Raw genomic sequence first — 27,028 nt, 5'->3', positions numbered from 1 at the left:
ACTCCTGGGCCCAAGTGATTCTCCTGCCTCCACCTCCCAAGTAGCTGGGACTACAGGCGCCTGTCACAAAGCCTGGCTATTTTTTGGTTGCAGCCATCATTGTTGTTTGGTGGGCCCAGATTGGATTTGAACCCACCAGCTCAGGTGTATGTGGCTGGTACCTTAGCTGCTTGAGCCACAGGTGCCGAGCCGTTAAACTACTTCTTTTTTTTTTTTTAATTAAATCATAGCTGTGTACAATAATGCAATCATGAGGTACAATGTGCTGGTTTTATATACAGTTTGAAATATTTTCATCGAACTGGTTAACATAGCCTTCATGGCATTTTCTTTGATATTGTGTTCAGACTTTTATATTCTACATTTAGTAAATTTCACCTGTACCCTTCTAAGATGCACCATAGCTTTTGGATCAGTGCCTTTAGCTCAGCAGCTGGGGCACCAGCCACGTATACCAGAGCTGGAGGGTTCAGATCCAGCCCAGGCCTGCCAAACAACAATGACAACAACAACAACAACAAACTAGCTGGGTGTTGTGGCGGGCGCCTGTCGTCCCAGCTACTTGGGGAGGCTGAGGCAAGAGAATCACTTAAGCCCAAGAGTTTGAGGTTGCTGTGAGCTGTGATGCCATGGCACTCTACCAAGGGCAACATAGTGAAACTGTCTCAAAAATAAACCGAACAAACTACTTTTGATTATTTAAAGAGAAAACTCACCTTTTGAAGGCAAGATTAATTAAAATATATTAGAATATCAATTTATTAATTGTTTTAGTATTTTTGTACTCCATTTCTCGCATGTATTTTGAGTTTTATTGGCCTTTTTTGCTGTAGTTTTGGGAGTTTTTCAGAGTTATTTATGATGAACTAAAGAGATTCTTCTGTTACATTTTAGAAAAGAAAGATGATTTTGACTGGGGGAAGTACTTGATGGAAGGTGAAGAAATTGACCTTGGTCCAGATGTGGATACACCAGTAAGTGGAAGTAGTTTTGCTATTGAAATTATAAATACATGCCAAGTTATACAAACGATTTTATTGAGACCTTCTGCCCTAGATCAACTTAGGAAAACAAGAACCCTCTCCACTAAGCCAGAGTAGTTATTATTAATAACTCTACTTATTAGGACTTTTTTGAAACAGAGTCTCACTGTCGTCCTCCATAGAGCATCTTACCTCACAGCAAACTCAAACTCTTGCGTTCAAGTGATCCTCTTGCCTCAGCCTCCCAAGAAACTGGGACTACAAGTGCCTGCCATAGCGCTTGACTATTTTTTAGAGATGCGGATCTCGCTCTGGCTCAGGCTGCTTTTGAACCTGTGAGCTCAGGCAGTACACTTGCCTCAGTGTCCCAAGTGCTGGGATTACAGGTGTGAGCCACACCACCCCTGGCTACTTATTTTGAGCCAAATCATTAGGACTAATAAGTTGAAAGGAGTGAATGCAAGTATTCCCTCAAGGACTCATCGTCTGTTACTCATAGTTTTTATATGTTGCAAATATCTTCTAGTCCAGGTGTCCTCGAACGGCACCCCGCGGGCCACATGAAGCAGTGTGAATCGTATTTGTTTCCGTTTTGTGTTTTACTTCAAAATAAGATATGTTCATTGTGCATAGGAATTTGTTCATAGTTTTTTAAACTATACTCCGGCCCTTCAACAGTTTGAGGGACAGTGAATTGGCCCCCTGTTTAAAAAGTTTGAGGACGCCTGTTCTAGTGAATCACCTGACTATTAACATTTTTTCGTGATATCCTTCAAACAGAATCCATGATTTTATATATATTTTTTCAGATAGATCACAATTTAATTATTTTTTTATTTTTTTTTTTAAATAGGTATCTTTTATTCCAAGCACTTTTTTTTTTTTTTTAATGGTTGGGGATTCATTGAGGGTACAATAAACCAGGCTACACTGATTGCATTTGTTAGGTAAAGTCCTTCTTGCAATCGTGTCTTGCCCCCAGAAGGTGTGGTACACGCCAAGGCCCCACCCCCCTCCCTCCTTCCCTCTCTCTGCTCTTCCTTTCCCCACCCCTCCTTCTTTCTCTCTCTGTTCTCCCCTTCCCCCACCCCCACCGTGACTTTAATTGTCATTAATTGTCCTCATATCAAAATTGAGTACATGGGATTCATGCTTCTCCATTCTTGTGATGCTTTACCAAGAATAATGTCTTCTACGTCCATCCAGGTTAATATGAAGGATGTAAAGTCTCCATTTTTTTTAATGGCTGAATACTATTCCATGGTATATATACCACAGCTTGTTAATCCATTCCTGGGTTGGTGGGCATTTAGGCTGTTTCCACATTTTGGCAATTGTAAATTGAGGTGTAATAAACAGTCTAGTGCGAGTGTCCTTATGATAAAAGGATTTCTTTCCTTCTGTGTAGATGCCCAGTAATGGGATTGCAGGATCAAATGGGAGGTCTAGCTTGAGTGCTTTGAGGTTTCTCCATACTTCCTTTCAAAAAGGTTGTACTAGTTTGCAGTCCCACCAGCAGTGTAAAAGTGTTCCCTTCTCTCCACATCCACGCCAGCATCTGCAGTTTTGAGATTTTGTGATGTGGGCCATTCTCGCTGGGGTTAGATGGTATCTCAGGGTGGTTTTGATTTGCACTTCTCTAATAGATAGGGATGATGAACATTTTTTCATGTTTGTTTGTCTTCTTTAGAGAAGGTTCTATTCGTATCTCTTGCCCATTGATATATGGGACTGTTGGCTTTTTTCATGTGGATTAATTTGAGTTCTCTACAGATCCTAGTTATCAAGCTTTTGTCTGATTCAAAATATGCAAATATCCTTTCCCATTGTGTAGGTTGTTTATTTGCTTTGGTTGGTTGTTTATTTGCTTTGGTTGTTGTCTCCTTAGCTGTACAGAAGCTTTTCAGTTTAATGAAGCCCCATTTGTTTATTTTTGTTGCTATTGCAATTGCCACGGCAGTCTTCTTCATCAAGTCTTTCTCCAGGCCAATATCTTCCAGTGTTTTTCCTGTGTTTTCTTTGAGGATTTTTATTGTTTCATGCCTTAAATTTAAGTCCTTTATCCGTCTTGAATCAATTTTTGTGAGTGGGGAAAGGTGTGGGTCCAGTTTCAGTCTTTTACATGTGGATATCCAGTTCTCCCAACACCATTTATTGAATAGGGAGTCTTTCCCCCAAGGTATGTTCTTGTTTGGTTTATCAAAGATTAGGTGGTTGTAAGATGTTAGTTTCATTTCCTGGTTTTCTATTCAATTCCCAGTGTCTATGTTTCTATTTTTGTGCCAGTACCATGCTGTCTTGACCACTATGGCTTTGTAGTACAGCCTAAAATCTGATATGGTGATGCCCCCAGCTTTATTTTTGTTACTAAGAACTGCCTTAGCTATATGGGTTTTTTTCTGGTTCCATACAAAACGCAGAATCATTTTTTCCAAATTTTGAAAGTATGATGTTGATATTTTAATAGGAATGGCATTAAATAGGTAGATTGCTTTGGGAAGTATAGACATTTTAACAATGTTAATTCTTCCCATCCATGAGCTTGGTATATTCTTCCATTTGTTAATATCCTCTCCTATTTCCTTTCTGAGGATTTCATAATTTTCTTTATAGAGGTCCTTCACCTCCTTTGTTAGGTATATTCCTAGGTATTTAATTTTCTTTGAAACTATGGTGAAGGGATTTGTGTCCTTAATTAGCTTCTCCTCTTGACTGTTATTGGCGTATACAAAGGCTACTGACTTGTGGACATTGATTTTATATCCTGAGACATTACTGTTTTTTTTTGATGACTTCCATGAGTCTTGTGGTTGAGTCTTTGGGGTTCTCTAAGTATAAGACCATGTTGTCAGCAAAGAGAGGGAGAGTTAGACCTCCTCTGCTCCCATTTGGATTCCCTTTATTTCCTTGTCTTGCCTAATTCTATTGGCTAGAACTTCCAGCATTATGTTGAATAGTAAAGATGACAGAAGACAACCTTGTCTGGTTCCAGTTCTAAGATGAAAAGCTTTCAGTTTTACTCCATTCAGTAAAATATTAGCTGTGGGTTTGTCATAGATAGCTTTAATCCCTTTCAGAAATGTGCCACCTATGCCTATACTCTTCAGTGTTCTAATCAGAAAAGGATGCTGGATTTTATCAAATGCTTTTTCTGCATCTATTGAGAGGATCATATGGTCTTTATTTTTGCCTCTGTTCATATGGTGGATAACGTTTATGGACTTGCGTATGTTAAACCAGCCTTGTATCCCTGGGATGAAACCTACTTGATCATGATGTATGACTTTTTTGATGATAAGCTGTAATCTATTGGCTAGGATTTTGTTGAGAATTTTTGCATCTATATTCATGAGTGAAATTGGTCTGAAATTCTTCTTTTTAGTTGGGTCTTTTCCTGGTTTTGGTATCAGGGTGATGTTTGCTTTGTAGAACGTGTTGGGAAAGATTCCTTCCTCCTCAATTTTTTGGAATAATTTCTGCAGTACAGGAATAAGCTCTTCCTTGAAGGTTTGATGGAATTTTCGTGTGAAGCCATCTGGACCAGGGAATTTTTTGGTTGGAAGCTTTTTTATTGTTTCTTTAATCTCAGTGCTTGAAATTGGTCTGCTCAGGAGCTCTATTTCTTCCTGGCTAAATCTAGGGAGAGGGTGTGATTCCAAATATTGATCCATTTCCTTCACATTGTCAAATTTCTGGGCAGAGCTTCTGGTAGTATTCAGAGATGATCTCTTGTATCTCTGTGGCATCAGTTGTTATTTCCCCTTTATCATTTCTGATTGAGGTTAATAGAGATTTTACTTTTTTATTGCTAGTTAGTCTGGCCAAAGGTTTATCTATTTAATTTATTTTTTTAAAAAACCAACTCCTTGTTTCATTATTTTCTGAGTGATTCTTTTGTTTTCAATGTCATTGATCTCTGATTTGATTTTGGATATTTCTTTTCTTCTGCTGGGTTTATGCTTAGATTGTTCTTCTTTTTCCAATTCCAAAAGATGGCTTGTGAGTTTGTTGATGTGCTCTCTTTCTGTTTTTCGAATGTAGGCATCTAAAGCGATAAATTTTCCTCTCAAAACTGCTTTTGCAGTATCCCACAGGTTTCGGTAGCTTGTGTCTTCATTGTTGTTATGCTCAAGGAAGTTAATGATTTCCTGTTTTATTTCTTCCTGCACCCATCTGTCATTCAACAGAAGGTTGTTTAATTTCCATGCCTTTGTGTGGGGTTGAATGTTTTTGTTAGAGTTGAGTTCCACCTTTAGTGCCTTATGCTCTGAAAAGATACAAGGTAAGATTTCAATTCTTTTGATTCTGTTGAGGTTTCTTTTGTGTCCTAGGATATGATCAATTTTGGAGAATGTTCCATGGGGTGATGAGAAGAATGTATGTTCTTTATCTTTGGGATGGAGTGTTCTATATGCATCTATCAAGCACAGTTGTTCTAGGGTCTCTTTTAAATCTCTTATATCTTTGTTTAATTTCTGTTTAGGGGATCTGTCCAGCTCTGTAAGAGGAGTGTTAAAGTCCCCTGTTATTATGGTATTATTGGATATCATGTTGCTCAGACTTAGAAGGTCTTGTTTCAAGAAACTGGGAGCATTTAAATTGGGTGCATAAATATTTGAATTGAAGTGTCTTCTTGTTGTATTTTTCCCTTGACCAATATAAAGTGACCATCTTTGTCTTTTTTGACTTTAGTTGCTTTAAATCCACATGTATCTGAAAGTAAGATTGCAACTCCTCTTCCTTCTGAATTTCATTTGCCTGAAAAATTGTCTTCCAACCCTTGACTCGGAGTTTTAATTTGTCTTTTGAAGCCAGGTGTGTTTCCTGCAGACAGAAAATGGATTGCTTGTGTTTTTTAATCCATTCAGCCAGTCTCTGTCTCTTCAGTGGGGAATTCAAGCCTTTAACGTTTATTGAGATAATTGATAAGTGTGGTAGTGTTCTATTCATCTTATTTTGTGAAAGTCCATTGCTTAGTTTTATCTTTTGCATCAGTGTGGAAGTTAGGTTCTGTCCTTTAATTTCTGAGTTCTTACTTTGATGCTGAACCATTGTGATGGTCAGCGTGTAGAACAGGTTGAAGTATTTCCTGTCGAGCTGGTCTTGTTGTGGCGAATTTCCTCAATATTTGTATATCAGTAAACGATATGATTTTTCCGTCAATTTTAAAGCTTAGCTTAGCAGGATATAGAATTCTGGGCTGGAAATTGTTCTGTTTAAGTAGATTAAAGGTAGATGACCATTGTCTGCTTGCTTGGAAAGTTCCATTAGAGAAGTCTGCAGTCACTCTGGTGGATTTGCCCCTGTAGGTCAACTGGTGCTTACCCCTGGCAGTTTGAAGAATCTTTTCTTTTGTCTTGACTTTGGACAGGTTCATCACAATGTGTCTTGGAGAAGCTCGGTTAAAGTTGAGGTGACCTGGAGTGAGATATCCCTCTGAAAGGAGTGTGTCAGAATCTTCGGTGATATTTGGGAAATTTTCTTTTATAATATTCTCTAGTATGGCTTTCATTCCCCTGGGGCATTCTTCTTCCCCTTCTGGGATTCCTATAACTCATATGTTGGAACGCTTCATAAAGTCCTATAATTCTGTCAGTGAATGTTCTGCTTTCTCTCTCTTCTTTTCTGCCTCTTTAACTATCTGAGTTATCTAAAGAACTTTGTCCCCTATCTCCAAAATTCTTTCTTGTGCATGGTCTAATCTGTTGCTGATATTTTCTATTGCATCTTCAAGTTCCCTGATTGACAGCTTCAGTTCCTTCAGCTGTGCTGTATCCTTTCTATATTCTTCATATCGTTCATCTCTTATTTGATTCTTTTTTTGGATTTCCTTTTGGTTATTTTCCACTTTATTTGCAGTTTCCTTCATTGTTTCCATCATTTCCTTCATTGTTTTCATCATGTGTATTCTAAATTCCCTTTCTGTCATCCCTAACATTTCTTCATAGGTGGAATCCTCTGCAGTAGCTACCTCCTGGTCCCTTGGAGGAGTTGCTCTGGACTGGTTCTTCATGTTGCCAGGAGTTTTCTGCTGATTCTTCCTCTTGAGTGATTTCTTTTATCTGTTTCCTTGATCTAATTTTCCTTTCACTTCGTCTTGCTCTTTAAGTTGCCATGCCTGTGGACTAAGGTTTCAATGAGTCCTTTTAGTACAGGACCAGAAGGGTGAGAAGGTTGAAGAGCAAAAAGGGATAAAAGAAAGAAAAGAAAATAAAGAAAGGAGAGGGTGTGCTTAAAAGGGAACATTGACAAAAGGAAGAGAGGCACAGAAAGAGGCAGACAGAGCAATATAGGTGTACAGTAGGGTACTTTGATACAACCTTAAAAAAAACCCAACTTTTGGGGGTGCCTGGTTGGATGGTTCCCTTGAAGTCAGTAGGTCTTTGCTAGCCTGATTGGACACAGTATCCCACCTCCACCAAGTAGAGAGGAAAGACAAAAATGCTATAAAGCAAACCAAAACAAGCAAACAGAAAACTTTACAGGATAAAATTGGGTGGAAAACCAAATATTAGGGGTAGAAACACTAGCAAAAATGAAGTTATATTTATTTAAAGAGGCAACAATGGGAAATTGTATTTAAACCAGAAAAATGCAGAAAGAAAAGAAAAATCTATAGGGAAAAGGTTGAAATTAAAAAGCAAAACAACAATAGCAACAACAAAAATAAAAAACAAAAACAAAGCAGTATATATATCTTGTTGAATATTGTCGGGACAACAGGTGATCTTCTGGGGCATGAGATGTTAATCACAATGCTGATATGACTGGAGGCCTCCGCTGATTTCTCAAACCCCGCAGGGTAGAGACCCTAAATCTTTCTCCAGCCCTCTTAGAAGGCACTTTAAACTTCTAAACTTGGCTAAGCAGAAGCTTTTGTAGGAAAGTGCTTGTTGCTGGGATCACTGCTGAAGTGGCTGTCTACTTATCCAGTGTGCCAAAACCGGTCTTACTCTGTCCCTGTGGGTTAAGGCTGTAAGGCGGCTCAGTCCCCACCTTTAGGCTGCTCAGTCACTAGATTACTAGCTCCCACCCGATTCTTGCTCTGCAACCCTGAGGGCGGAGCTTGCCCCGGCAGTTCTCTGATAATGGCTCCCTTCGGCCCACAGCCGAATACTGTTAGCTCTGTCCTGCTCAGCAGCTTAGTCTGGGGCCCTAGATAATGCCCAGAGTTCTCCACACTCCTGCCCAAGCTCTCCCCAAGGCAGTTCAACTGAGTGCCAAGTCCAAAAACACCGAAACAGCAGACAGGTAAGACCTTTCCAGTTTGCAGTCTCACTGCTGCTGTACTTACAGCTGCTGGTGGGATTAGACTGATTGAACACACGTGACTGCTTACCAGTTTTCCACTGTTTTTGTCCTCTTGGGGTCCAGAAGTCTCTCACTGACTCCCTGTGTCCTCAAAGGGATGATTATAGGCAGATCACACTGGCCAGAGATGCCTGGAGTCTTGTCTCCCCAGACTCATGGTGCATAGTTGCAAGGAAGCTGTCACTCAGCTGCCATCTTGCTCTCACTGGATTTTATATATTTTATTACACTCAAACCTGTAGATTTTTCACATGGGTCAGTATTTGGATGTTGACATTTTTCTCAACAAAAATATTCCCCTGTATTTTTTGCTACCAAAAACATTCATTATGGTACCCACCATCATTACAGAAAGAAAGATAAAAAATAGTAACAATTCCATTCCTTTAATAGGCTTTTTCAAGAGATCTTTTAAAATAAAGTTTTTGTTTTTCTATCTATATCATGTTGAATTTTTTGCTTTCTTCTGAAATTTTCTTAATCTTTGAACCTAAATAGTTAATTGTTACCCCCTGTAAAGGTCAACATATTTCCTTTTTAAATCAGATCTGGTCTGAAGAGAGTGAAGGGGAAGATGACCATCAGCCCTTAAGCAGAGAGGACTCTGGAATCCAGGTGGACAGGACACCATTAGAAGAACAAGATCAAAACAGAAAACTGGCTCCTTGTGTCAGCTGGAAAGGTATTGTGTGTTGTTGGATGCTGGCTTGTCCATTTTTTTGTTTTGTTTTATTTTGAGACAGAGTCTCACTCTGTCATCCAGACTAGTGTACCATGGCATGAGCCTAACACAGCAACCTCAAACTACCAGGTCAGGCAGTTCTCTTGCTGCAGCCTCTGTAGTAGCTGGGGGCTGGGAGTACAGATGACCTCCATCATGCCCAGCTAATTTCTCTACTTTTAGTACAGTTAGGATCTCACCGTTGCTCAGGCTAGTCTGGAAATCCTAACCTCAAGCAATCCACCTACCTTGCCTCCCAGAGTGCTAGGATTACAGGCATGAGCCACCACACCTAGCCTCTAGCCTTCTTTCCTTTCTTTTTTAATTCTTGAAAAAAGAATTAAACCTTCAGGCACACTTTCATTGCTAGTCCAGTCCAAGAAGGACCTTTTATTTTATTTTATTTTATTTTATTTTTTTCTTTTGGCCGGGGCTGGGTTTGAACCCGCCACCTCCGGCATATGGGACCGGCGCCCTACTCCTTGAGCCACAGGTGCCACCCCTTTTAGTTTATTATTTCTTATCTTTCTTCTGCTGTTTGATTCCCACTCCTAATTCCTTTGCTGTGCCAGCACCTGTTCTCATGTATTTGCTGTCTGTATTCTTATATACCCTGCATTCTCATACAATGTGTTATGTTTGTTGGTGTGTTCTTTATAATTACGTAACTGGTATCATGCCGTGTGAACATCTTTTCCTTTGTTCCTAATGGTTGTGTAGGATTCTGCACTTACAGTTCCCTTATTTCAATTAGCTGTTTCCTTGTAGCTAGGACCTGTGTTGTCTTCATCTCCTTTGCCTTCTGCCCTTCTTATATATCAGGTTCTCTTAAGTGTGTAGTCGGCCTTCTGTACCTGAGGTCTGTGCTATGGACCCATGTGAGAATTTGGCTACGATATAAGTTCCTGCCCCCATGATCTCACTAGGACTTGATAAGATCCACCCTTCTGATTTAGGTCTTTTTTTTTTTTTTTTTTTTTTTTTTGAGACAGAATCTCACTATGTTGGCCCTGTAGAGTGCTGTGGCATCACAGCTCACAGAAACCTCCAACTCTTGGGCTTAAATGATTGTCTTGCCTCAGCCTCCCAAATTGTTATTTTCTTTTATTTTTTGGTTTTAGTTGCAATTGTTGTTTGGCAGGCCCGGGCTGGATTCAAACCCGCCAGCTCTGGTATACGTGGCTGATACCCTAGCTGCTGAGCTACAAGTATCAAGTCCTGATTTTGGTCCTTGATGCTGATGTTTTCATTTGCATTTGTCTGACCATGAGGGATTTAGGGACTTCCTATATTTGGTATTTGCCCCCTTCTGTGAACTGCTTGCCCATTTACACCATTTGCTTATTTTTCTTTTTAAGTTTTATAACTTTCCTGCCCACCCCGACCCCTCAGAGTTCTCTGCAGATCTAGATATACATTACTGGACTTTTAGACACTACAAGTATCATTTTTTTTGGAACAGAGTTTCATTATGTTGCCCTCGGTAGAGTGCCATGGTGTCACAGCTCATAGCAACCTCAAACTCTTGGGCTTAAGTGATTCTCCTGCTTCAGCCTCCCGGGTAGCTGGGACTACAGGTGCCTGCCACAACGCCCTGCTATTTTTTGGTTGCAGTTGTCATTTTTCTTTAGCAGGCACGGGACCGAGCTCCAACCTGCCAGCCTTGGTGTATTGGCTGGTGCCTTACCCACTGAGCTGTGGGTGCCGCCGTACTGCAAATATTTTCTAGTCAGCTGACTGTTAACATTTTTTCATGGTAGCATTTAAACAGATTTTTTACATTTTTGATTTTATTTTTCATATGGTCAGTATTTGGGTTGACATTTTTCTCAAAAACATTCTCATGTACTTTTTCTATTGCACACATTTAGTGACTAGCAAGTCCGCTGCTGTTTATAGTGATGTGGACGGGTCCAGCTTATTTTTCTCCCATCTTGTGAGCCAACTTTTCCCACAATATCTAAGAAACAATCCATTCTTTCCACATTACTTTGTGGTTCTACCCTTATTATATATCAGGTTCCCTTAAGTGTGTAGTCGGCCTTCTGTACCTGAGGGTTCTGCATATGCTTCTAGGACCCCTGTGGATACCAAAATCCAAAGTTGCTGAAGTCTCTGATATAAAATGACTCAACGTTGGCTATAACCTATGCACACACTCCCATATACTATAAATCACCTCCAGGTTATTTATACCTAAAGAACACAAATGCGATGTAAACCATTGTTACACTGCATTGTTTTTAAAATTTGTCATTTTAAAATAGAGCAATAATATTTACTTTCTAGCTAATGACATTTATTTTAATTTCATGTGTTTTAAATAAATGATTTTTTGTGTGTGTGTGTATTGTCAAATAGCTGTTACGGTTGAAGAACCATTTTCTTTTTTTTGGCTGAGGCCAGGTTTGAACCCACTACCTCCAGTATATGGGGCTGGCACCCTACTCCTTGAGCCACAGGCGCTGCCCTGAAGAACCATTTTCAAGTATATTTAAGTGGAGTCATAGTCCAGATACTATGGCAGGGCTGACTCAGAATTTCTTTTGTTAACTATTACAACTCAAACTTCACTACATTTTCTTTCAGCAGATGAACCAGATGACCGAAGCTGGCTAGAACAGCATGTCGTCCATCAGTACTGGACAGCTAGACCTTCACGGTTTCCTCATAGTTTACATTTACACTCCAATTTAGTTGCTGTCTGGTAAGTACATTGTTCTTTTAACGTAATGACAGAAGAAACTTTGTTAAACATTTGGCTTTGATTTGTGCTTTAAATCAAGTATTTCCCTTCATTTGAACTTGTTAATTGCTTTATTTTTAGTTGTTTGTTTATTTATTTATTTGGAGACAGAGTCTCACTTTGTCTCCCTTGGTAGAGTGCAGTGGCATTATAGCTCATAGCAACCTCAAACTCTTGGGCTCAAGTGAGCCTCCTGCCTCAGCCTCCCAAGTGGACTACAGTACCCACCACAACAACCAGCTGTTTTTAGAGATGTGCTGTTGCTCTGGCTCAGGCTAGTCTCAAACTCCTGAGCTCAGGCAGTCTACCAACTTTGGCCTTCCAGAGTGCTGGGATCACAGGCGTGAGCCACTGCACCTGGCGTATATTTTTTTTTTTTTGTCTAAACAGAGGAACAGAGTGGAGCAGAGTGCAATGGTGTTGTCACTTACTGTAACCTCACTCAGACTCAGGCTGTGGGCATCCTGCTGCCTCAGCCTCTTAAGCTGCTGGGATTACAGGCACTTGCCGCAGCACCCAACTGGGTTTTCTGATTTTTTTTTTTTTTTTTTTGTAGAGACAGAATCTCACTTTATCACCCTCAGTAGAGTGCCATTGCGTCATAGCTCACAGCAACCTCCAAATCCTGGGTTTAGACGATTCTCTTGCCTCAGCCTCCCGAGTAACTGGGACTACAGGCGCCTGCTACAACTCCCGGCTATTTTTTTGCTGTAGTTTGTCTGAGGCTGGGCTTGAACCCGCCACCCTCGGTATATGAGGCCAGTGCCCTACCCACTGAGCCACAGGCACCGCCTGGTTTTTCAATTTTTTTAATGAGTTGGGATCTCAGTCTGACTCAGATAAGCCTCAAAATCCTGAGCTCAAGCAATTCTCCCACCTCAACCTCCCACAGTGCTAAGATTATAGTCATGCCTGGCTATTTTTGTTCTTTTGAAGAGAGTATCTCTCTGTTGCCCTGGGTAGAGTGTGGTGGCCTCAGCCTAGCTCACAGCAACCTTAAACTCCTTCCTCAACCTCCCAAGTAGCTGGGACTACAGGTATGTGCCATGAGGCCTGGCTAATTTTTCTTTTTTTTTTTTTTGAGACAGAGTCTCATTTATGTTGCCCTCGGTAGAATATTGTGGCATCACAGCTCACAGCAACCTCAAACTCTTGGGCTTAAGCAGTTCTCTTTCCCCAACCTCCCAAGTGGCTGGGACTACAACAATGCCCAGCTATTTTTTTATTGCAGTTGTTTAGTTGGCCCCAGCCGGGTTCAAACCCGCCACCCTTGGTGTATATGGCTGGCACCGTAACCACTGTGCTACAGACACCAAGCCAATTTTCTATTTTTAGTAGAGACAGGTCTAATGCTTGCCCAAGCTGGTTTCCAATTCCTGAGCTGAGGCAATCTGCCCGCCTTGGCCTCCCAGAGTAGTAGGACTATAGGTATAAGTAAGCCACTATACCCAGCTGGGTTTTTTGGTTGTTTAGCAGGCCTGGGCAGGTTTGAACCGTCCAGCCTGGGTGCACAGGGCCAGCGCTCAAACCATTGAGGTATGGGCACCCTATACCCCTTCCTATTTTCGAAAAATCAATATCACGTAGTTTTTTAAAACATTTGCCTAACAATAAACCTAACAATTGGAATTATTCTGAAAGTACATCTGAGCATTTCGGTTGACTTGTGAAAATAAATATGGGAAGCATTTAGGTATTTATTTGGTAATTGATTACAACTTAAGTTAGCACTAAATTGCATATATCCTTTGAGACAAGTTATTTTCTTTAGTTAGAAACCTTTCTGTTGACATTTGATGTTTGCTATCTGACAGGGACCAACACTTGTATAGTAGTGATCCATTATATGTTCCGGATGACAGGGTCTTTGTTACTGAGACACAAGTTATTCGGGAAATCCTGTGGTAAGTCTGTTAACCTAATTAATAGTCTAGAAGGCTTTAATGGAAAGTTTTTAGGGGTTTTTCACAGGCAAACTAGAAACAAGCCATTAGATATGAAGTTTAGACTTCAGAGTTGACCATGGAAAGTATGACATTTTGATATACTTACATCTTTTCCAGTTTAAAAAATTTGATTTATGACTTAACATTAGTCGATCACTTCTTTAATATCTGAGTTCAAAGCAAAGTTTGCTGCTGTTTCTAACAGGCATAGTGTAACAGTGAGGGCTTGTGTTATAGGAATCTAATGCAGTATGTTACTATGGAAATCCCAGGTCCGTAGAGTATACTATTGGCATTGTTAGAAGTGGGAGGATCTTTGGGGGTTATCTAGTATATGAGGGAGATGCTTTAGCAGCACTGTTTTGGGACTTCTCTTTAAGATGAAATTGAAATGTCTTGAGTCTTAAAATAATCAGATAAAAAGATTGATGTGGGGCGGCGCCTGTGGCTCAGTGAGTAGGGCGCCGGCCCCATATGCCGAGGGTGGCGGGTTCAAACCCAGCCCCGGCCAAACTGCAACAAAAAAATAGCCAGGCGTTGTGGTAGGCACCTGTAGTACCAGCTGCTCGGGAGGCTGAGGCAAGAGAATCGCGTAAGCCCAAGAGTTAGAGGTTGCTATGAGCCGTGTGACGCCACGGCACTCTACCTGAGGGCGATACAGTGAGACTCTGTCTCTACAAAAAAAAAAAAAAAAAAAGATTGATGTGTTCCATTTTCTTACTATCTACTAATTTCTGATTATTCTTATTTTTTGTTCCCCTATTCTGAATCTTTAATAAAAACATCCTGGGCATATTGTAGTGAGCCATTTTCTACTTAATATACATTCATCTTTTTCTTAACTTTATTTCAGGTTACTTTCAGGGGTGAAAAAGCTCTTTATATTTCAGTTGATAGATGGGAAGTTAACTGTGAGGAACAATATTATAGTAACTCATTTGACACATGTAAGTTATTTATATTTATTGTTATTTAAGAATTAAATAATAGTATTTGCGTAAACTGTGGTAGTGTGATTTTAGCACATTTTATGGTATTCATATTAACTATTAAATTTACGATCCAAAAAGAAAATTAAGTTGTGCATCTTTACGTTACTTGGAGAAGTCTTTAATATTTTTTGTGTCATATTTAATTTTGATTTGCATTTTCTGCATTTTATTTCTGTTATTCTGTATTGAGGAAGCTGTAGTATACTACAACTGTTTTGCCTATAGTACATTTACCTTATGTGTGTTTTTAAACAATAAAAGCCATAATTCTATATTCTATTGAAATTAATGCTCACTTTTTCCTGTGAATATAAAGCTAAATATTCTTCATCTTATTACTTTGTCTTCTACTAAGCATACTATTTATAACAATCACAAAATAAATATTTCAGTGAAGAGAAAATGAATTTGAATGTTCACGAAAGACCAAGTTGAAATAATTGCAGTTTGCTTCTGTCCTAGAACTGTTTACGGTCTGTGCTGGAACAAATAGCAGCATATGGCCAGGTGGTGTTTCGACTCCAGGAGTTCATCGATGAAGTCATGGGACACAGCTCTGAAAGCATGCCACTTGGAAATGGTTCCGTTCCTAAGAAGTCCACTGAAGCTCCCTTCAGAACCTACCAAGCTTTCATGTGGGCTCTGTACAAATATTTTATTAGTTTCAAAGAAGAACTTGCAGAAATCGAGAAGTGCATCATCAATAATGGTATTTTTATTGTTATTGTTGAGACAGAATCTCACTGTGTTGCCCTCGGTAGAGTGCTGTGACATCACAGCTCACAGTAACTCTTGGGCTTAAGCGATTCTCTTGCCTCAGCCTCCCAAGTAACTGGGACTACAGGGGTCCGCCACAACGTCTGGCTATTTTTTGTTGCAGTTGACATTGTTGTTTAGCTGGCCGGGCTCGTACCTGCCACCCTCAGTGTATGTGGCTGGCACTATAACCACTGAGCTACGGTGCCGAGCCAAATGATGGTATTTCTTTTTTTTTTTTTTTTTTGTAGAGACAGAGTCTCACTTTACTACCCTCGGTAGAGTGCCGTGGCGTCACACGGCTCACAGCAACCTCCAGCTCTTGGGCTTATGTGATTCTCTTGCCTCAGCCTCCCGAGCAGCTGGAACTACAGGCGCCTGCCACAACGCCCGGCTATTTTTTTGTTGTTGCAGTTTTGGCCGGGGCTGGGTTTGAACCCACCACCCTCGGCATATGGGGCTGGCGCCCTACTCACTGAGCCACAGATGCTGCCTTTCTTTCTTTTTTTTTAAGGTTACAAAAATGCATTTTAATATAAAAACATGAACAGATTCAAATATGCCATATTAACACTAATCAAAAGTATTCTACATGAATATCAGACTACATTTCAGAGCAAAGAATATTAGTGGGTATAGAGAAGGTCTTTAATGATGGTAAAATGAACTATTAGGAGGACATAACAGTATTTTTATGAGTTACAGATATTTAAAATATGTAAAACAAAACTGATAGAACTACAAGGAGAAATAGCGAAATCCAAAATTATAGTCAGGGATTTCAATAGCCTCTTTCAATTAACAGATGAAACAAGGAGAGAGAAAAATCAGTAAGGATATAAAAGACCTGAACAACATTTTTTTTTTTTAATTAAATCATAGCTGTGTACATTAATGTGATCGTGGGTTTTATACATACACTGGTTTTATAGATCGTTTGACACATTTTCATCACACTGGTTAACATAGCCTTCCAGGCATTTTCTTAGTTATTGCGTTAAGACATTTATATTCTACATTTACTAAGTTTCACATGTACCCTTGTAAGATGGTATTTAAACGTTCTTCACTTTTACTTGTGAGACATATAATTTGTATTTTGAATTTAGGTTATTCGTGGACATAAGGTTTGAAAGTTACATGACAAGTAATTCCCACACATGCATTCATTTTTAACATTTAAAATTTATATTTTTAAGCTGTTCATGTCTTTAAAAATCAAAAAACTACAGAGGATTGAGAGTGAAATTCTTCCTGTACCAGTTCCTGGCCAGGCGTTTTCCCCTCTCGAGAGCTAGCCAGGACCTCAGTGCCTTGTGCTTCCTGAAGCAGCAGCACATGTGCATGTGCTCAGACCCATAGTCCTTAGATGACTTGCCAAGCTTTTCTGATTTAATTGGGGAAGATTATGCTATAGAAGTGTATAAAGAGCCTCCTTTTTCCCTTTTACAAATTGTTTCTCTGTATAGTTGAATCATAGCCCAGTCCTCCTTAATGGACATTTAGTTGTTTACAGTCTGTTTCCAGCAGTGTTGTAGTGATAAACACTTAGATATAGCCATAATCATACACATGGAGCAAATTATTTGTAGGGTAAGTTCTTAAAAATGGAATTGCTGGATCAAATGGTATATACTGGCATGTGTGATTTTGTTTGGTTTTGTTTGCCACATTACCTTCCAGGGAGGTGCAGATAAGTAAATTTATATTCTTCCAGCAGTGTGTATGAATACCTGTTTCCTCACACCCTCGCCAATAATGTGTTATCAAACTTTGGTCTTTACCTGTGTAACAGGCATAAAATGATAACCCAGTATAGATTTTTCCCTTTTAACAAAAAATACATGGGCCCTGTGTTCCACCACCGTGCTTACTCCAGTGGGAAAACTTTATGTAACTATAGTACACCATTGAGACTGGGAAGCTGACTGTGGCACAGCACGTTAGCCAGACTGCCGACCTGACATGGTCTCAACCAGTGTTGCAGGTGCCTGCTCTGAGTGTGACAGGAGGAAGTGTGAAATCTGTGCGCGCAGTTCTGTGCTATTTTATCTCGGCTATAGATCTGTGTATAGCCACTTCCACGGGGTATGCAGTTGTGCTGTCACCACACAGGAACTCGCTTGTGTTAGCCCCTTTGTAGTCAGAGCCTCCTCCTCCCCTCAGTGTAATGTTAGACTGTCGTGAGTGTTTTTGTTTACCTGGTATGATTTTAATTTGTATTCTTTTATTGTAAGTGAGGGTGAATAACTCCCTACATGTTTAAGAATCACTAGTCTATCTTTTTCTGTGACCTGTCAGTTCCATTATACTTTATTTTTCTGCCAAGTTGTCTTTTTCTCCTTGACTTGTAGTTCTTTGTTCCTTAGGTAAATTAGTTCGTGATGTGAAATTAAAACCCACCAACTCCACTTTGCCATACCTTTCCATAAGCCTAATAAGTAGCTGTGCATTTATGTCACCTATTGTTTGCAGATATTTTTCCTTGCTGTTGAGTTTCATTTATTAATACTTGCAGATACTACGATAACTCTTGCAACAGTGGTGGACAAGTTGTCGCCTCGATTGGCTCAGCTCAAAGTTCTACACAAAGTGTTTAGTACTGGAGTAGCAGAAGTTCCACCTGACACTCGAAATGTCGTCCGCGCATCTCACCTGCTCAACACCTTGTACAAGGCCATTCTTGAATATGACAATGTTGGAGAAGCATCTGAGCAAACCGTATGTGGGCCATCTTCCTAGTCTAAAGTGTGTCTGTCACTGCATTCTGCACACAAAGTGGTGGTAGATAGCATCACAGTTCTTCGTTAAATGATGCTTACATCATGGTTTGTCAGACAGTTGTTCAAGAGTTTTTAAATTAGCTTCCAAATTTGAGGCTGCAGGAAACTGGCTTTCAACTCTTAATTGCCAAGATCATCAGAAGGATGAGGCAAGGACAAAGCAAGCTGTGTCAAATACTTAGCAGATTTACATAGATGTTCACAGTAACTATCACTTGAGAACACAAATCTTACATGAGGTCCCTAAAATAGTCACAGTCAAAGAACATAAAGTAGAATGGTGCCTTCCAAGGGCCAAGGAATGGGAAGGTGTTGTTTACTGGGTACAGAGTTTTCAGTTTTACAAACTGAAAAGGTTCTGTCATAGCAGTGTGAATGTCAAACGGTCTATAAAACCGGTGCCCCATGATCGCATTAATGTACACAGCTATGATTTAATAATAAAATAAATAAATAAAAATAAAATAAAACCACTGAATATAAAAATGGTTAGGATGATAAATCTGGGTGGCGCCTGTGGCTCCAAGGAGTAGGGCGCTGGCCCCATATGCCGGCGGTGGTTGGTTCAAACCCAGCCCTGGCCAAAATTGCAAAAAAAAAAAGATGATAAATCTTATGTCATACTTTATAACCACTATTTTTTTCCCTTTTCTTTTTTTGAGACAGAGCCTCAAGCTATCTCCCTGGGTAGAGTGCTGTGGCATCACAGCTCACAGCAACCTCCAACTCCTGGGCTCAAGCGATTCTTCTGCCTCCGCCTCCCAAGGAGCTGGGACTACAGGCGCCCGCCACAACACCCAGTGATTTTTTGGTTGCAGCTGTCATTGTTTGGTAGGCCCAGGCTGGATTCGAACACCACCAGCTCAGGTGTATGTGGCTGGAGCCTTAGCCGCTTAAGCCACAGGCGCCAAGCCATTTTTTTCCTTTTTTTGAGACAGAGTCTCAGTCTGTCACGCTGGGTAGAGCTTTGTGTCATCATAGCTCACAGCAACCTTAAACTCCTGGGCTCAAGTGATCCTCTTGCCTCAGCTTCCCAAGTAGCTGGCACTACAGGTGTCCACCATAATGCCTAACTTTTTTCTGTTTTTTTTTTTTTTTAAGAGACAGGGTCTCACTCTAGTTCAGGCTGGTCTCCAACTCCTGAACTCAAGTGACCCACCCTCCTTAGTCTCCCAGTATGCTAGGATTACAGGGATGAGCTACCATGCCCAACCTAACCAAAATTTTTTAAAAATACAAATCTTGAGGTCAGGCACACAGGCTCACGCTTGTAATCCCAGCACTTGTGAGGCCGAGGCAGGTGGATTGCCTGAAGTCACAGGTTGGAGACCAGCCTCAGCCAGAGTGAGACCTTGTCCCCAAAATGGCTGGGCGTTGTGGTGGGCACCTGTAGTCCCAGCTACTCAGGACACTGAGGCAAGAGAATCGCTTAAGCCCAAGAGTCTGAGGTTGCTGTGAGCTGTGATGCCATGGCACCCTACTGAGAGTGAAAAAGTAAGACTGTCTCAGGAAAAAAAAAAATACAAATCTAATTAGAAACTATCCTCTGGAAAGCTGCAGGCTTATTTGGGTGCATATTTCCATTGTACTTTGTAGTTTGCTGGTGTAGCTTTTTTCTCCCATTTTGGTATTGCGGTTCAGCACAAAGGAGATTGATTTATCTTAGCACTGCCATTTTTCTTCCACTGAGAAGTATAGTAGAATGAAATAATCTTCTCAACCTTAGTGGATACTGTGCTGGTAGTATATTCAGATTGGGAAACCATATCTGTTTCCCTGAGCTGTCCCAAGTTAACCAATTTCCCTGTGTAATTGTCGGTCTCAAGAGGGTCCCTCTATGGACCACAAACATATGGTCATCCCTTATTTTGGTGAGTTTTTCATGAGAATTTTATGATGTATGTTTTTGGAGTTTTAATTTCTTACTTTATGTTCAAAAAACATAGAAATATGATTGCATTTCTAAAAGCATTTCAGACTGTTTGAACCTCCTTTTACCTAGTGATTGAGGAGCTCTGAGAGTTGACTGTGCACACTCTCAACCTCAGGTCTCCCTCCTGTTCTCCCTCTGGGTGGAGACAGTACGGCCATACCTGCAGACAGTGGACGAGTGGATTGTGCATGGGCACCTGTGGGATGGCGCCAGGGAATTCATCATCCAGAGGTGAGGCAGAGAGCACAGGGGATCCAGGGTGCTGGCTTCAGTGGTTTGTGTCTACATGAAATTGGTTGCTTTTGTTAGTTTCAGATAGTACCGAGAAATCACAGTTCAAATGACAAAGCTGTGTTGTCACCATAGGCAAGTTCTATCTCATTTTGGTAGAAGATGTCAGTACCAGCTGATTAAAATGATCTTTGTCTGAATTTTATGTCAGTTCACAGCTTTTCTTTAGCATGATATATTTTCAATGATAGTGTATTTATGGCTGACTGGTATGCTAAAACATACATTGCTTCCCATAAAGTTCTATTATTCCCATTGTAAATGATCAATATGTTAAAAGTTATAAAAATGTCAAATATGTACCTCTAATGTAGTTATTTCTCAGGTATTTTACCCCCTAAGAATAATATTTAGTAAAAGAAATAAAATGTCATCCATTTGTGATGATTTAGTTAATTGATTTTTCTGAAGCGCATTAGATAAACTGCAATATAGAACTATTTGAACTAGTTTAACTGAGTTTTAAGTTACACAGTCTTATTTTGTTTAATTCCAATTCAGGAAACTACTTAGTTTAATTTCACTTATTGTAACAGCCCATATAGCCTATGGCTAAGAGGAGTAAGAGTAATGAGTATACCTGTATAGCTCAATAGAACAAACACCTTGGTGAAAAGGGCATGGGGAGGGATATAGCTCTCCTAACAAGCATAAGAGAGCTCCGAGATAAGAGCATTAGTGAATTGGCAGTCTCTACACCTGTGGTATTAAGAGTCACGAGATCAGCTCTATATTAGGCTGGAGAAGAAGGTAGTCAGGAGCTCTTGTGCATTCTATCATGGACTGGTTACTCTGACTCTGTTGCTTCTCCTGCTGAAGATTACTAAGGTTTGCCAAAGATCTATTCTTCTAAGACTGCTTCACCTACAAAGACTATCTCTCTCTCTCTTTCTCTCTCTCTATCTCTCTTTCTTTCTTTCTCTCTCTCTGGCTTCTGCTGAAGTAAATAGCCCTCAGGCACCTAAGAGCAGTTGTTCCTGAGTGAGATAACAGCATAGCGTCTGTGTCCGGAACAAAGCTAGATAAGCAGGGAGCCGGAGACCTGGCCAGTACCGGGCACTGATAAGTGGCAACCACAAAGGGACCCCAGCACTTACACTATTCAGAGTATCTATCTGCTTTTCTATGCTAAACCGAGATCAGATTAAAACAGCCCTATTTTGCTTGAAGATTGCATTCATTTTGGAATGTATAGAAAATATACCTTAGCTAGAACAGATATGCTATTGTTTTTTAGGAAGAGATTGAAGTTTAAAATTCTTTTTGACTCTCTTTAGAAACAAAAATGTTCCAGTAAATCACAGAGACTTCTGGTATGCCACTTACACATTATACAGTGTATCGGAAAAGACAGAAAATGAAGACAAAATGAGTGATAATGCTAGTGCAAGTTCTGGCAGTGACCAGGGGCCCTCCGGCAGGCAGCACACCATGGTGTCCTTCCTCAAACCTGTGCTGAAGCAGATCATAATGGCTGGCAAGTCGATGCAGCTGCTGAAGAGCCTTCAGTGTGCAGAGAGCACCATGTGCCACGCAGCCTCCAGAGGTGACCTGTCCTGTCCCTTGTTCACGTGTCACAGCAGCTGCTTCCTTTTCACACTTGTTATCCTCAGATACCTACTTAATCTGTAGTTTGAAAGTCATCAAAGCCTTTTATTTTAATGGAAATTATTGCCATGATTGAATTAATAATCATGCTGCTTTTGGCTCTGCGCCTGTAGCTCAAGTGGCTAAGGTGCCAGCCACATACACCTGAGCTGGAGGGTTCAAATCCAGCCCGGGCCCGCCAAAACAACAATGGCTGCAAAACCCCCCCCACCCCCAAAAAAATAGCCGGGTGTTGTGGCAGGTGCCTGTAGTCCCAGCTACTTGGGAGGCGGAGGCAAGAAAATCACTTGAGCCCAGGAGTTCGAGGTTGCTTTGAGCTGTGATGCGACAACACTCTATCCAGGGTGACTGCTTGAGGCTCTGTCTCAAAAAAAAATAATAATAATAAATAAAAATAATCATGCTGCTTTTGAATGAACAAGAGATTATCTTCTTTGGAAAAAATTTTTTTTTTTTTGTAGAGACAGAGTCTCACTTTATAGCCCTCGGTAGAGTGCCGTGGCCTCACACAGCTCATAGCAACCTCCAACTCCTGGGATTAAGCGATTCTCTTGCCTCAGCCTCCCGAGTAGCCAGGACTACAGGTGCCCACCACAACACCCGGCTATTTTTTTGGTTGCAGTTTGGCCTGAGCCAGGTTTGAACCCGCCACCCTTGGTATATGGGACCGGCGCCTTACCGACTGAGCCACAGGCGCTGCCCTTCTTTGGAAATTTTTAGCAGTATTTGAAATGGCAGTGACAGTAAGTCCCATGTGCATTTTCATTACTCTTAATTCCTTAGGACTGGTGTTTTAAAAAATAATTCTCTGGTACCAGGTTCAGTTGCTCACACATGTAATCCTGTACTTTGGGAGGCTAAGATAGGCGGATTCCTTGAGCTCAGGAATTCAAGATCAGTCTGAGCAAGAGCAAGACCTCATCTCTACTAAAATAGAACAAAAAGCTGCAGGTGTTGTGGTAGGTACCTGTAATCCCAGGTCACAGGCTGAGGTAAGTGGATTGCTTAAGCCCTCTAGTGTGAGGTTGCTGTGAGCTGTTAACACACGGCATTCTACCAAGGGCGACAAAGAGACTGTCATTTCTTTTCTTTCATTAAAATTTTGTTTTATAATTATTTAATTGACACATAACAATGTACAGTGATCAGATCACAATAATTAGCATATTCAGGTGGCCTCCCCATATACCGAGGGTGGTGGGTTCAAACCTGGCCCCAGCCAAACTGCAACAATAACAAAAAAATGTTGCATTGAGTTTAGAGATGTAACTAGACTTCTTTCTGAAATAGACTTTGGCCAAAAATAACTCTGATAGATGGAACATAAATTCTACCATGTTCTATAATAAAAATGTGGCTGTTGGTGGCACCTGTGGCTCAGTGAGTAGGGCGCCGGCCCCATATGCCGAGGGTGGCGGTTTCGGACCCAGCCCCAGCCAAACTGCAACAGAAAAATAGCCGGGCGTTGTGGCGGGCGCCTGTAGTCAGTCCCAGCTGCTCGGGAGGCTGAGGCAAGAGAATCGCATAAGCCCCAGAGTTAGAGGTTGCTGTGAGCCGTGTCATGCCACGGCACTCTACCTGAGGGCTATACAGTGAGACTCTGTCTCTACAAAAAAAAAAAAAAATGAGGCTGTTTTCTCCTGGAAGAACGTAAGTGCAGGAGGTGCACCCGACCTATATACCACATATTCTTCATCCGTTCATCTGTTTTTAGACACCAAGGTTGTTCCATGTCTTGACTGTTGTGACTAGTGCTGCAATAACCATGAGTGTTGCAGGTGTCACTTCAACATACTTATGTCCTCTCCTTTGGACACTTGCCCAGTAGTGGGATTGCTGGTTCATATAATAGTTCTGTTTGTGGTTTTTTGAGGGACTTCCATACTGTCCTCCATACTGTCTGTACTAGTTTACATTCCCATCAACAATGTATAATAGAGTTCCTTTTTCTCTATATCCCCACCAGCATTAGTTTCTTTTTGTCCTTTTTTTTTTTTTTTTTTTCCTTTTGGAGACAGAATCTCACTCTGCTGTCCAAGCTGGAGTGCCATGGTATCAGCCTAGTTCTCCTGGCTCAAGTGGTCCTCCTTCCTCAGCCTCCCAAGTAGATGGGACTACAGGCACCTGCCACTTCTCCCAGCTAGTTTTTCTCTTTTTAGTAGAGAAAGGATCTTGCTCTTACTCAGCCTGGTTTTGAACTCCTGAGCACAAACAATCATCCTGCCTCAGCCTCCCAGAGTGCTAGGATTACAGGTGTGGACCATTGCGACTGGACTATGCTTTGTGTTTTTGATAATAGCCATCTTAAGTAGGGTGAGATGATACCGCATTGTGGTTTTGATTTTCATTTCCGTGATAATTAGTTATGCTAGGCATTTTTTCATATATTTAGTGGTCATTTGTATGATTTTGGAGAAATGTCTGTTCAGATAATTGGCCTGTTTTTCAATCAGATTTTTTGTTATTGAGATTTTTAAATCTATATTTTAGATATTCATTATTGGATTAATAATTTGCAAATAATTTTGTATGTTATCTGCACTCAGGTGATTGTTTCCTTTGCTGTACAGAAGCTTTTTAGTTTGGTTTAATCCAATTTTTGCAGTTTTTGGCCGGGGCTGGGTTTGAGCCCGCCACCTCCAGTATATGGGGCCAGCGCCCTACTCCTTTGAGCCACAGGCGCCACCTTCTCTTTTCTTTTTTTTGCCTATCCTTTTGAAGTTTTATCCTTAACATCTTTTCCCAGATCAGTGCTCTGAAATGTTTCCCCTATGTCTTCTTCTAGCAGTTTTGTAGTTTTGGGCCTTATATTTAGGTCTTTGATCCATTTTGAGTTGATGTTTCTGTAGGATAAAAGGTAGAGATCTAATTTTGTTTCTCTGCATATGGATGTCCAGTTTTCCCAGCATCACTGATTGAAGTCTGTCCTTTCCTGGTGAGTGTTCTTAGCACCTTCACCAAAATCAGTTAACTGTACATATGTGGATTAAGTTCAGGATTCTCTATTCTGTTCCAATGGTCTGTGTGTCTGTTTTTATGTCAGTACCATGCGGTTTTGATGACTGCAGTTTTTTATTATGTTTTTTGTTTGTTTGTTTTTGGTATTTTTTGTTTGTTTTGGCTGGGGCTGGGCTTGAACCCACCACCCCCGGTATATGGGGCTGGTGCCCTACGCCTTGAGCCACAGGCACCACCCTGTATTATGGGGGGTTGTTTTGTTTTGTTTTGTTTTTGAGACAGAGCCTCAATGTGTCACCCTGGGTAGAGTGCCGTGGTATCACAGCTCACAGCAACCTCCAACTCCTGGGGTTGAGCGATTCTTCTGCCTCCGCCTCCCAAGTAACCGGGACCACAGGTTCCCACCACAATGCCTGACAATTTTTTGGTTGCAGCCATCATTGTTGTTTGGTGAGCCCGGGCTGGATTTGAACCCACCAGCTCAGGTATATGTGGCTGGCGCCTTAGCCACTTGAGCCACATGCTCCAAGTCTGTATAATGTTTTGAAGTCTGGTGAGGTGATGCCTCCAATTTTGTTCTTTTTGTTGAGGATGCCTTTGGCTATTCTGGGTTTTTTGTGATTCCATATAAATTCTAGGCTTTTTTTTTTTTTCAATTTCTGTGAAGAATGACAATAGTACTTTAATGGAGATTGCTATCAATCTGTAGATTCTTTTGGATAGTACAGTTTTTTTGTTTGTTTTTGTTTGTCTTTTTTTCTTTTTTTTTCTGGTATTTTTGAGACAGTCTCAAGCTGTTGCCCTGGGTAGAGTGCTGTGGCATCATAGCTCACAGCAAGCTCCAACTCTTGGGCTTAAGCAATCCTCTGGCCTCACTTTTTCTATTTTTGGTAGAGATAAGGTCTCACTTTTGCTCAGGGTAGTCTCAAACTTCTGAGCTCAAGCTGTCTACCCACCTCAGCCTCCCAAAGTGCAAGGATTATAGGTGTGAGCCATTCTGCTCAGCCAGTACAGTCATTCTAATGAGCCATCCAGTCCTGAATTTTTCTTTGTTCGGATACTTTTTATTATTGACTCAATCTTTTGTTTCTGTTTTGTTTTGTTAGGGGTTTTTTGGGGGAGGTGGGGGTGGTTGTTTTGTTTTTGAGACAAAGTCTCTGCCTGTCACCCTGGGTAGAGTACTGTGGCATCATCATAGCTCACAGCAACCTCAAACTCTTGGGCTCAAGTGATTATCTTGCCTAAGCCTTCTGAGTAGCCAGGAGTACAGGTGGCCACCATGATACCCAGCTAGTTTTTGTACTTTTAATAGAGATGGGGTCTCTTTCTTGCTCAGGTTGGCCACAAACTCCTAAGTTAAGCAATCCATCTACCTCAGCCTCCCCAAGTACTAGGATTACCAACATGAGCCACCACTCCTGGCCTTCTGTTTTTTCTTGATTCAATCTGGGTAGATTATGTGTGTCTAGAAATTTATCCATTTATAGTAGGTTTTTGAACATTGGTGTGTAGTTGTTCATAGAAGTCTCTAATGATCTTTTGTATTTCTGTGGTATCCATTGTGATGCCTCCTTTTTTGGTTCTAATTTTATTTATATGGGTTTTCTCTCTTTCCTTTCTTAAAGGCATATCAATTTTGTTTATCTTTCTTTTTTTTTTTTTTTTTTTTTTTTTTTTTTTTGTAGAGACAGAGTCTCACTTTATGGCCCTCGGTAGAGTGCCATGGCCTCACACAGCTCACAGCAACCTCCAACTCCTGAGCTTCAGCGATTCTCCTGCCTCAGCCTCCCGAGTAGCTGGGACTACAGGCGCCCGCCACAACACCCGGCTATTTTTTTTTTGGTTGCAGTTCAGCCGGGGGCCGGGTTTGAACCCGCCACCCTCGGTATATGGGGCCAGCGCCTTACCCACTGAGCCACAGGCGCTGCCCTTGTTTATCTTTCTTAATAACCAACTTTTTCTTTCATCAATCTTTTGTATATTTTTATTTGAATTTTGTT

At 40.8% G+C, this 27,028-nt stretch overlaps 1 protein-coding gene across 8 annotated transcripts in view; it reads left to right on the top strand.

Annotated features, from left to right (window-relative positions):
* TUBGCP5 (tubulin gamma complex associated protein 5) overlaps positions 1-27,028 on the top strand; it is a 71,134-nt gene that overhangs the window by 15,218 nt on the left and 28,888 nt on the right. For 6 of the 8 annotated variants that reach the window (XM_053582045.1, XM_053582047.1, XM_053582053.1 and 3 more), the window contains 9 exons: positions 895-974; positions 8,841-8,976; positions 11,605-11,722; positions 13,576-13,665; positions 14,561-14,654; positions 15,162-15,408; positions 17,974-18,176; positions 20,287-20,402; positions 21,740-22,008. In XM_053582045.1, the coding sequence (XP_053438020.1) occupies positions 895-974; positions 8,841-8,976; positions 11,605-11,722; positions 13,576-13,665; positions 14,561-14,654; positions 15,162-15,408; positions 17,974-18,176; positions 20,287-20,402; positions 21,740-22,008 (1,353 nt within the window). The remainder of the gene's footprint in view (positions 1-894; positions 975-8,840; positions 8,977-11,604; positions 11,723-13,575; positions 13,666-14,560; positions 14,655-15,161; positions 15,409-17,973; positions 18,177-20,286; positions 20,403-21,739; positions 22,009-27,028) is intronic. The other 2 variants (XM_053582046.1, XM_053582048.1) reach the window with 2 other exon arrangements.

The sequence above is a fragment of the Nycticebus coucang genome, chromosome 2, assembly GCF_027406575.1.
Source record: "Nycticebus coucang isolate mNycCou1 chromosome 2, mNycCou1.pri, whole genome shotgun sequence".
Taxonomy (NCBI): Eukaryota; Metazoa; Chordata; class Mammalia; order Primates; family Lorisidae; genus Nycticebus; species Nycticebus coucang.
Note: the sequence above shows the minus strand (reverse complement) of the source record. Positions and strands in the feature narration are given on the sequence as shown.